The 11,865-nt window shown below is 48.4% G+C and overlaps 1 protein-coding gene across 8 annotated transcripts in view; it reads left to right on the plus strand.

Moving 5' to 3' along the window:
- Positions 1–10,688, plus strand: part of LOC310678294 (maestro heat-like repeat-containing protein family member 7) — a 28,825-nt gene extending 18,137 nt beyond the window's left edge. For 4 of the 8 annotated variants that reach the window (XM_083442074.1, XM_083442076.1, XM_083442077.1 and 1 more), the window contains 6 exons: positions 910–1,062; positions 3,064–3,162; positions 5,596–5,701; positions 7,540–7,593; positions 8,965–9,146; positions 10,025–10,688. In XM_083442074.1, the coding sequence (XP_083298200.1) occupies positions 910–1,062; positions 3,064–3,162; positions 5,596–5,701; positions 7,540–7,593; positions 8,965–9,113 (561 nt within the window). In that variant the 3' untranslated portion in view covers positions 9,114–9,146; positions 10,025–10,688. Of the gene's footprint in view, positions 1–909; positions 1,063–3,063; positions 3,163–5,595; positions 5,702–7,539; positions 7,594–8,964; positions 9,597–9,751 lie in introns of all 8 variants that reach the window. The other 4 variants (XR_014511724.1, XR_014511725.1, XR_014511726.1 and 1 more) reach the window with 2 other exon arrangements.
- Positions 10,689–11,865: the final 1,177 nt, after the last annotated feature.

Genomic DNA, 11,865 nt, shown 5'->3' on the forward strand with positions numbered 1-11,865 from the left:
TTTTCCTCCTCCTCCCGCTGTGGTATGCAAGGAGGATCAACTGTTCTTCCTCGTAGATTTCCCTCCCGCACCACAAGCCTTTTTCTGTGGTCCATACATACAGTGGTGCCTCGCAAGACGAAAAGAATCCGTTCCGCGAGTCTCTTCGTCTTGCGGTTTTTTTCGTCTTGCGAAGCAAGCCCATTAGCGGATTAGCAGATTAGCGCTATTAGCGGTTTAGCGGCTATTAACGGCTATTAAAGGCTTAAGGGATTAGTGGATTAGCTGCTAAAAGGCTATTAGCGGCTATTAAAGCCTTACGGGATTAGCGGATTAGCTGCTAAAAGGCTATTAGCGGCTTAGATCAGCTGATAAGCGGCTTAGATCAGCTGTTAAGCGGCTTAGCGAACAGCTGTTAAGTGGCTTAGGGGCTTGGGGAAAAGGGGGGAGGGGGGAACCCCCAGGAATCGCAAGACATTTTCGTCTTGCGAAGCAAGCCCATAGCAAATTCGTTTAGCGAAGCACCTCCAAAACGGAAAACCCTTTCGTCTAGCGGGTTTTCTATCTTGCGAGGCATTCGTCTTGCGGGGCACCACTGTATTCTAGCCAGGCAAAAGCAGTGTGAAGCAGGGCCAGCGGGGGGGGGGGGGGGGGGGCTGGCCTGTGGAAAGTGGGTGTGGCCTGCAGAGAGTTCCAAGGGCCGGACGGAGCAGCCTGGAGGGCCAGAATTCAGTGCCTGCGGTTCCTTAGCCCTTCCCTGGAGATCCGGGAGGAATTCTGTTTCCCTCCTGAGGGCACTCACAGTCCTGACCCTGATTGTTTCACGATCCTGGAGAGCTCTGCTGCTGCATCCTAGCTTGGGCTGGCCCTTGAAAGGGACAGCAGCCCTCCGCTTTCCCTGACGGCATTTCTCCCCCCTTCTCGGCACAGGCGTCCAACAAAGTGAGACTGGCTGCCATCTCCACCTTCAGCAACCTGTTTGAGATCGTCCGGTGGGGAGGCAAAGAGCAGATGAAGGAGCTCGCTCTCCAGAGCCTGGTCCCCCTGATGGTCCATCTCCAGGACAGTGTCCCAGTGAAAAAGGTAGGCTGATGCAGTTCATCAGAAAGCAGCAAATCTTAGTTAACACACCACCAATTACATGCCCTCTTAAACAATCCAGTAGTAACCTGGCCCTTGACAACCTTCAGAAACCTCCTCCTAACAACAAAATAAGGTAAAGGGACCCCTGACTATTAGGTCCAGTCGTGGCCGACTCTGGGGTTGCGGCACTCATCTCGCTTTATTGGTCGAGGGAGTCAGAGTACAGCTTCCGGGTCATGTGGCCAGCAGGACTAAGCCACTTCTGGCGAACCAGAGCAGCGCACAGAAACGCCGTTTACCTTCCCGCCGGAGCGGTACCTATTTATCTACTTGCACTTTGATGTGCTTTCGAACAGCTAGGTTGGCAGGAGCTGGGACCGAGCAACGGGAGCTCATCCCGTCGCGGGGATTTGAACCGCCGACCTTCTGATGGGCAAGTCCTAGGCTCTGTGGTTTAACCCACAGCGCCACCCACGTCCCATCTCCTAACAACAAAGGGACACAGCAAAGGGATGGTATCTGCAATATACAAAATACTACTACAAAATCACACAAACCCCCTAGACGTAATAAAAAATAATAATGGGAGGACGGCATAGGCTATGAGATTAACCCGACCCAATGGACTAGAATGTGGTCTAAACCTCCCTTCAAATCCATATCAGTGAAAAGAAAAGAACTCGCTCTGAAACTCACAGGTGGTACCTAACACCACGGAAACTAACGCTAATACGCCCAGGAGCCTCACCAAAATGCTGGAGAGGGTGCACCTCCATAGGCACATACCTCCACATGTGGTGGGAATGTCCCCAAATCCAACTCTTCTGGACAGCAATCATACAAAAGATATGCAAAATAACTAAGCAAGTATTAGAAGTCACCCCAGAACTGGCCCCACTAAACATCTTCCAAGACAATAATGCCCACTCACAACACAAAGCGCTCATAACCCTCCTACTCTCAGCAGCCAGAAGCATCATAGCCAGACACTGGAGAGACCCGTCAGGAGTAAGCATAGAACAATGGTACCCAATAGTATGGGAAACAGCCTTACTAGAAAAACTAGCCAACAAACTGAAACTGACATGGGGACAAATAGAAGACGCCTTCACCCCGGTATAGCTCCCCTTTATCACATAAACAGCCCAACAAGACAATGACACAAATCCGCCAACAGCACACAAATCAATCTGGCTAACCTGATTCAAACACACATACACACACACACAAACACACACACACACACACACCCTAGTCACACATGAAAACAACTTACACTCCAGCCAATCAAAGACAATCAACCACACCCAACCTCTCTCACCACTAAAGAAATACAAGCGAACAGTAAAGAGAACCCACACAAGTGACGCTGACACAAAACCCCACACATACACTAGGTAGAACAGAAGCATTGCGCCCCGACCCCACCCCACCAACCATTCCCCCCTCCACCTCTTTCCCCCTTTTCTTCCTAATTTAACACTAATGTCTCACAACAAATGAAACTGATCTGTAGAAAACGGAACATGAAAAAAGAGACATTGCACATACTTTTGTAAACCAAGAAATCTTTAATAAAAATATATTTTTTAAAAGGGGGGAAAGAAAGCAGCAAGGCCTCTCTGCTAGGATGTCAGCAACTGGTGCCCAAGCCCTCATTCCATTAGTGCAACGATTTAGGCTTGTCAATGGCGGAGCTAGCCCCTCGGAGCGGAGATCCGCCCATGGGGGCAATCCGCGAGGTGGCATGATCCGGTGGGGGGCCAATCGCAGCCCGATCCTCCCGGCGGGGGGCTGATCGCGGTGTGGTTGTGCAATCCTCCCGGCAGGGTGTTTTTTAATATATTTTTTGGTGGTGAACTGCCCCAAGATTTATGGAAGTAGGGCTGTATATTATTATTATTATTATTATTATTATTAATTTATTCTTCAATTTTCTGCCTGAGTTTTCAGCAGCTGCAGTGGCAGAAGCTGTTACTCCCACCCTCACTTCTTTTACAGATGTGTTGGATCACTCTGAGAAGAGCTGACAAGTTTCTGAAATCCTTCATCCAGTTGTCCATCCGGGAAAACGAAACCTGGAACTTCTGCAAAAGTCTTGTGAGCGCCTCTTGTTTATGTTGTTTTTCAGGGAGTGGGCAGCCAGTGATCTTTGGTTGGCATATAAATTGAATGAATAAATAAAAATAAAAATGCACATATTGGTGGAAATAACCTGCATTGTACAGCAGAAAAGTGCTTTGGGGGAAAATGTTTGCATACAAATATGTGCCTATTTGGGCTTAGGCTGGGTGTTCATCAGTATGCAGATGATACCCAACTCTACCTTTCTTTCAAATCGGAACCAGTGAAGGCGGTGAAGGTCCTGTGTGAGTGCCTGGAGGCGGTTGGAGGATGGATGGCAGCTAATGGATTAAGGTTGAATCCTGACAAGACAGAAGTACTGTTTTGGGGGGTCAGGTGGGGGACTCCCTGGTCCTGAATGGGGCAACTGTGCCCCTGAAGGACCAGGTGTGCAGCCTGGGAGTCATTTTGGACTCACAGCTGTCCATGGAGGCGCAGGTTAATTCTGTGTCCAGGGCAGCTGTCTACCAGCTCCATCTGGTACACAGGATGAGACCCTCCCTGCCAGCGGACTGTCTCGCCAGAGAGGTGCATGCTCTAGTTATCTCCAACTTGGACTACTGCAACGCGCTCTACGTGGGACTACCTTTGAAGGTGGCCCGGAAACTGCAACTAATTCAGAATGCAGCAGCTAGACTGGTGACTGGGAGCGGCCACCGAGACCATATAACACTGGCCCTAAGATTCAAAATGTTGGTGCTGACCTTTAAAGCCCTAAACGGCCTCGGCCCAGTATACCTGAAGGAGCGTCCCCACACCATTGCTCAGCCCGGACACTCAGGTCGAGATCCAAGGGTTTTCTGGCAGTTTCCTCACTGCAAGAAGTGAGGTTACAGGGAACCAGGCAGAGGGTCTTCTCGGTGGTGGCACCTGCCCTGTGGAACGCCCTCCCACCAGATGTCAAGGAAAGAAACAACTATCTGACTTTCAGAAGACATGTTCAGGGAAGTTTTTAATGTTTGATGTTTTATCATGTTTTTAATATTCTGTTGGGAGCTGCCCAGAGTGACAGGGGAAACCCAGCCAGATGGGCAGGGTAGAAATAATAAGTTGTTGTTGTTGTTAGGAGAAATTCACACAGCAATACTGCTGAATTTTCATGAAGACTTATTAAAATAATAATAATAATAATAATAATAATAATAATAATAATAATAATAATAATTTTTATTTCTATCCCGCCCTCCCCAGCCGAAGCTGGGCTCAGGGCAGCTAACAACAATAATAAAATAATAAATGAAATAATAATAATAACAAGCAAACCAACAATAAAAAACAGCTAATAATAGTAATTGCAAACTGATGTGGCAGTGTAGAAAACTGAACTTAAGGGTGGAAGATTGAGAGATTGAGAGGAACCAGAACAGGCAAGTCCACCTTTGCCTCCTCCTGTATTCCCTTCTCTCTGCAGAAGACTATTCACGCAGTGCATGGTTAAACTATGGAACTCCCTCCCACAGGAGTTAGTAATGGTCACTGACCTGAGTGTCTTCAAAGAGGATTAGAAGAATTCATGGAGGAGATGGCTGTTGATGGCAACTCACCTTGACGGCTGCGCTCTGCCTCCACGGTCAGAGACAGCCACGCTTCTGAAACCCAGTTGCTGGAAACCACAGGAGGGGAGAGTTGGTCTTGTGTTCAAATCCTGCTTGTGGGTTTCCCAGAAGAGGCATCTGGTCGGCCTCTGTGAGAACACGATGCTGGACTAGATGGACCGCTGGCCTGGTCCAGCACGTTCTACTGATGCTCTTGTGCAAGACTGGTAGGCTTGGGTCAACCCTGCCCAGGCTCCATCCTTGCTCGTGAGGAATTGTGAAATCTACTCGGAGTCGAGAGTGTATTTCATGCTCTTTATTCAGCTCATAGTGGTGAGGAGAAATGAAAGTTTCCCCAAAGTATCTGCTTTATATACATTATTTACACAATGGGCCCCACATGATTGGCTAATTCTGGAATTCTCCTGTAGGCCAATCAGGTTGTGGGTTCACTTCCTTCTGGAGCTGGATTGGGTGGCTCCTGCAGACCAATCATACTGCTGCATTGTTCTAGGACCAATCAGACTGCTGCATTCAGGATCCTATTGTTCTAGGACCAATCAGACCGCTGCATTCTGGATCCTATTGTTCTAGGACCAATCAGACTGCTGCATTCTGGATCCTATTGTTCTAGGACCAATCAGACTGCTGCATTCTGGATCCTATTGTTCTAGGGCCAATCAGACTGCTGCATATTGGATCCTATTGTTCTAGGACCAATCAGACTGCTGCATTTTGGATCCTATTATTCTAGGACCAATCAGACTGCTGCATTTTGGATCCTATTCAACTCAGTACACATCAAATGGCATGCATTGGGAGGAAGGCAGAATTTCCTCACACGGCTCCCTTCTCTTTTGGACCTGCCTTCCAGGTGAAGCGCTACAGAGAACAAGCGGAAGGCGTCCTTGTGGATCAGGCCTTTGCTTACCTGGAAAACCCCAGAACCGCTTTGAGAGATGGAGCCATCAGGCTGTTAGGCAAGTTATGTTTATTATGAAATTATTGGGCAATCATTTACATTAGTTATGCACATGGTGCTTCAGACAATGTCTGACAATACTGTGCTTTTAAAAAATGGATAGTGTGATTTGTGAGATTGGACCCTCACATCATAAAGCAGGTGAAGTCACACCAAAGTTGGTCTGCCATCTTTGATTCAAAATGGTGCCCGGGATCCCAGTGTCCACAAAAACTGCCTCACCCGCCTCAAGAGCTCTCACGGCGAGTTTGGCGGCAATATCTTGAGAGCTGGCCATACTTATGCCAAACAAGGAGGTACAGTCAAGGGCTGCCATGGGGCTGCCATCTTGATTCAAAATGGTGCCTAGAACCTAAACCCCTCACCTCAGGAACGCTCTTGTCAGGTTTGGTATCCCAAGAGGCGTCAGAATGCCTAGAAAACAGGCAACGTACAAACCATTTCCCAAAACATATAGTAGATTCATCCTGATATATTTGCAGGACGGAGGCTATTTAATAAGTGCTTGTTCTGATTTGTTTGTGAGGTGGTTAGATGACATTGGGTCAACGAAGCTGATCTCCCACACTTTCTAGTTCACTTTTCCTTACTGCAGAAAGTCCAATATTTTGGGGAGGAGGGTTTGTTGCACAAATACTGTAGCTGCACAACCTGAATTTACTAAGCACTAGAGGGCCGATGGAGCTGGCGTACAGCTTCTGGGTCGTGTGGCCAGCATGACTAAGCCACTTCTGGTGAACCAGAGCAGCGCACGGAAACGCCATTTACCTTCCCGCCAGAACGGTACCTATTTATCTACTTGCACTTTGACGTGTTTTTGAACTGCTAGGTTGGCAGGAGCAGGGATCGAGCAACGGGAGCTCACCCTGTCGTGGGGATTCGAACCGCTGAAGGGACAGAAAATGCAGTCTCACATTCTTAGCCCTAGGTTTTAGCTGGAGATGAATGACAGAGTCGTAGCGTTGGGAGAAGGCAAGGGGTCATTTGGTTCAACCACCTGCAATGCAGGAATCGCAAGGGCAGGATGAAAGAACAAGTTTCCCATAGTCATGTACAGCTTTCATTTGCCCTGTCCAAGGCTATCCTAAATGAGTCCATGCTGAGCTGAGCCGTTAATTTTTCACTTGCCCCTAGAGCGAGTTAGGGGCAGAATGTGCCAGGGAAGGGGGGAAAGCTCTACGCCTGCTGCCATTTCCGAAATGGCATGGCTAAGCCTTGTGACTTCACCTAACTGAACCCGCTACCTTTAGCCTGTGGAGACGTGTGCTCTGCCATTGGGCTACTGCAATTCCCTTGGTGGTGCTGGAATAGGGAGCCAGGAGTCGGCTCCCCTAAACTGTGTTCACCCTGTAAAAAGGTAAAGGTAAAGGGACCCCTGACCATTAGGTCCAGTCGTGACCGACTCTGGGGTTGCAGCGCTCATCTCGCTTTATTGGCCGATGGAGCCGGCGTACAGCTTCCGGGGCATGTGGCCACCATGACTAAGCCACTTCTGGTGAACCAGAGCAGCGCACGGAAACGCTGTTTACGTTCCCGCTGGAGTGGTACCTATTTATCTACTTGCACTTTGATGTGTTTTCGAACTGCTAGGTTAGCAGGAGCAGGGACCGAGCAACAGGAGCTCACCCTGTCGCGGGGATTCCAACCGCTGACCTCCTGATCAGCAAGCCCTAGGCTCTGTGGTTTAACCCACAGCGCCACCCGTGCCCCTGCGTTCACCCTGTAGCCCCTGGCAAAACCTGTTGCTGGCATCTCTCCGTGCTTCAACATTTGTTTGTCATTCGGGGAGTGGCAGCCCTTTCTGACCAAGCACACGGCGGGCATTTCTATCCCTAGAAATCATCGCTGAGGAGTCAAAGCACCAAGGAACAGTAAATGCCATTGCAACCGGTGAGTAGGAATGATGTTTGGGTGCCCCTGCCCTGCCCAGCTCTGGCTCTGCCACCTCCTTCTCTGACTCTACTTTCTTCTTTTTTTTGCACTGGATTTATACTCCACCTTTTTTTCTCCAAGGAGCTCAAGGGGGCGTTTGTGGTGGTCCCCCTCCTCAATTAATCATGTCAACGGCCCTGTGAAGTACAGCAGGCTAGGCTGAGAGTGGGTGGCTGGCCCAAGGTCTCTTGAGCAGAAGATTGGGGGGCGATGACATGTACATAATGTGCCCAGGATGGTGGGTGGAGCCAGGGGGGGTGAGGCCAAATGCCGCAACAGTACGGATTGTTCTCAACATCGAGGGGACCTGGCTCCCTGTTATGTACTGAGTTGGAATATTTCACTCCCCCCAAAAATTGTATTGGGGGGCCCCAAGGAACCTGGCCCCCTTAGAGTTGGTATCTATCCTTTGTATGCATGGTCTTCATTGCAGGAAGTTTCCTTACTCACCTTTTCACAACTAGGTCCCAGGATGGGTTACAGCAATGTAACCAAGTAGTTATAAATAAAAGGAAAAGTGTTTCAGTTATAAAACTGTGCCTATTTCTTTAGTGTCTTGATGGAATTATTTTATTGTGCATCTTGATTATGAGTGTATGTGCATGTAGTGGTACCTCACAAGACGAATGCCTCGGAAGACGAAAAACTCGCAAGACGAAAGAGTTTTTCGTTTTCTGAGTTGCTTCGCAAGACGGATTTCCCGATGGGCTTGCTTCGCAAGACGAAACATCTTGCGCCTTTTTTTTTAAACCGCCAATGCATTCCTACGGGAAACCGTCAATACACAGTGGTGCTTCATAAGACGAAAAAACTTGTAGAATGAAAAAACTCGCAGAACGAATTAATTTCGTCTTGTGAGGCACCACTGTATCTATACAGTGGTACCTCTGGATGCAAACGGGATCTGTTCCGGAGCCCCGTTCGCATCCTGAAGCTAACGCAACCCACGTCCGCACATCTGCGCATGCGTGGGTCGCAATTCACTGCTTCCGCACATGTGTGTGACATCATTTTGAGCGTCTGCGCATGCGCAAGTGGCGAAACCCGGAAGTAATGCGTTCTGTTACTTCTGGGTCGCCACGGATCGCAACCCGAAAAGGCTTAACCTGAAGCGACTTCAACCCGAAGTATGACTGTATCTAGATAGATACATCATGGCTCAACACTTGTAAACTGTTTAGAAGCCACCTTGGCAACCAAGATGTGTGTAAATCAGCAAATAATGCTAATAATTCTAAAAATATATTTAAAAAAGAAAAAGAAAAAAGGAAGCCGTGAAAGCGTCTCTCTGCGGCTGTTCTCTGTGTTTTCCTTTCCCTCCTCGCTTAGTCCTGGATCTTGTGAAAGTGGAAAATAAATCATCCCACCTCAAAATGGCGGTATCCGACATAGCGGAGGCCTTGGGGCAAGAAGAACAGCCTTCAGGAAACTTCCTTGGAAGATGCGTCAGCAGACTCAGAAGGCTCTGGAAGAGATAGAAGCTTTTCCTCTGGAAAGGGGTGGGGGGAAAGGTAAATTTGGACTAACTGTTGCTGGCAGCCATCTTTTTTAAAATAAAAACCAAAAAATAATATTTTTTTATTGGTTTTTAGACAAATGCAGTAACAATAACCATCAAACATCCAGCAAGTGTTTGTTCTAGCCATTGACTTTAGACACAAGCTCACAGATTCAGTGTTCAAGCCTATTACGGTACTTAACCTCCCACAGAGAAGGCTGAGCAGCTGTTATAGTAAGGTCTTGTTATTCCTTTATTTCCTTGATTTTGTTCCCGCCCTTCTTCCCAAAGGAGCCCAGGAGGGCAAACAGAACAATTTAACAAACGAATATTTTAAAAACAGCCTGGCAGACAGCAAGTGATGAATTCCTGAATGAGCTACGCAGGAGCGCCTAGTCTGGCATCCGCTCATGATGGTTTTTGCAGCCTCTCCTTCCGCAGACCTTGGGGGGGGGAAAACGCAGTGGCGTAGTGTGGGGGGTGCAGGGGGGGCTGGCCGCACCAGGCGCAACATCTGGGGGTTAGGGTTAGGGGGCGCAAATCCACTGGTTAGGGGGCGCAAATTACTTGCCTTGCCCTGGATGCTGACAACCCACGCTACGCCACTGGGGAAACGAGCTTTGTAGACTCCAGTGTAGTGGTTCTCCCCTTCAACCATGCCTTCAGTGTGGGTTAGGCTGGTTTTGCAGACAGTCCCTCTCGAGGGCTGAACCCCATCAGGACCCGTCACCGTACAATTTTGACCACCACCATTCAACCCAAGCATCCCCTCCCTACAATCCCTTCCCAGCAATCGACTCAAATCGCAGGGGAGCTCAAGGTCTGGAGGGGAAGGGACCAAACATCCCATGGAGGGTCCACAGACAATGTCCTTTTCTCCTGTAAACTCAGGTACCTGTGTCTTCTACTCCTGCTCGCCTGCCCCACCAGACCTTGTTCAGCCATGACTTGTCTCCATCTCAGCCTTGACTCACCCAAGCTATCTTCCATCCCAGGCCTGCTCCGCCAGAAACCAGCTCCATCTCCATCCAGTAGCCACCACCACAGGTTTGTTGCTGTTGGTTTGCCAGGACCGACTCCCTGTTTCCACTCCCTGGGCTTTGACCAGGCCAGTTGTTCCTCGTTGCCTGCCTTGGCGCTTGGGTTTGATCCTGCCTACGGCGTCCGGATCCACTCCCACCCCAAATTGCTACTGGGTGTTTTAATCTCCTCTGCCTTCCTCGGGTTCCTCTCCCCAACGCCACTTCATAAAACTCCCTGACTTTGCTCTACTTACAGAACAGGTGTCTCTTCAGCTATCCCAGGTGAGAAATCGGCCACTGTTCTCTCTAAGAACTTTGCTCAGTTCCCCCTAATAATCCATTTGTGCTTTTGGTCCTCGGCGTCTCAGTTCCAGTGAAATTTCTGGGATATGCTTATTGTGAAGACAAAGCTTTTCATCCTCAAATCCCTCCATTATTTTATGTATTTATGTGTGTACTGCAGTATTGATGTCCTGCCTTTCAGTACCAAGGCATGTTCAAGGTGGCCTACAAAATAAATGATGTGAAATTAAGCTGAAGTGTAGTCTCTGGTTTTATGTGCTGGCACATCCCAGCATGTGACCTTTGTTGCTCCATCTTCACCACCCAGTGGTCTCCTCCTGCAACCTCAGAAGACTCTGCCCTCCTTCTCTGCCTTTGGCACAACCCCTGTAGCAATGCTTAAGGATGTGTAGCTGAAATGGTTATGTGTTCTTCCCATTTACTAGGGATGGTGGAGGAATTCGCTTTGGATTTTAACAAGAACCACATATTCACCCTCCATAGAATTGTGTGATGCAATTCTCTAACCAAATATTTTGGAGGGAGGAATGTGTATTACGGGAAAGTGTCCCCCAAAATCCATCTATTAGTGAACATCACATTAAAAATGTGCCACACAGGGAGAAAATGCTTGCAAAAATGTGTATATTAGGCAATATTGCATTAGAAATACAGTGGTGCCCCGCAAGACGAATGCCTCGCAAGACGGAAAACCCGCTAGACGAAAGGGTTTTCCGTTTTGGAGGTGCTTCGCAGGACGAATTTGCTATGGGCTTGCTTCGCAAGACGAAAATGCCTTGCAATTCCTGGGGTTTTTTCCCCCTCCCCCCCTTTTTCCCAAGCCCCTAAGCCGCTTAACAGCTGATCTAAGCCGCTTATCAGCTGATCTAAGGCGCTAATAGCCTTTTAGCAGCTAATCCGCTAATCCCTTAAGCCTTTAATAGCCGCTAATAGCCGCTAAACCGCTAATAGCGCTAATCCACTAATGGGCTTGCTTCGCAAGACGGAAAAAACCACAAGACAAAGAGACTCGCGGAACGGATTCTTTTCGTCTTGCGAGGCACCACTGTATTAGGGGAAATTCACACTAAGATGTGGAATGGAAGTTTTTAAGCAGAGTCATGGATGCATTAGTTAAGATTCCTGCATTGCAGCGGGTTGGACTAGATGACCATCGGGGTGCCTTCCCACTCTACGATTCTATGATTCTACGAAGATGCTGGTGAATTTTCATGAGGACTTTTTCCCGTTTTCAAATAAAATCACATACTGGCCTGGAAAGGTGGAGTTAAGAATCTAAGGCTGGAAAGAACAAGAAACCAAAACTGGCCGCTCTGTCCATCCCGAATCTTGCCCCCAGGTTCTCCTCATGCTAAGGGCCTTGATCCTTCCCAGCATTGCGACTGGGATAATAACTGCAGACAGAAG

This window comes from Podarcis tiliguerta (assembly GCF_965153285.1).
Source record: "Podarcis tiliguerta genome assembly, chromosome: 5".
NCBI classification, from domain to species: Eukaryota; Metazoa; Chordata; class Lepidosauria; order Squamata; family Lacertidae; genus Podarcis; species Podarcis tiliguerta.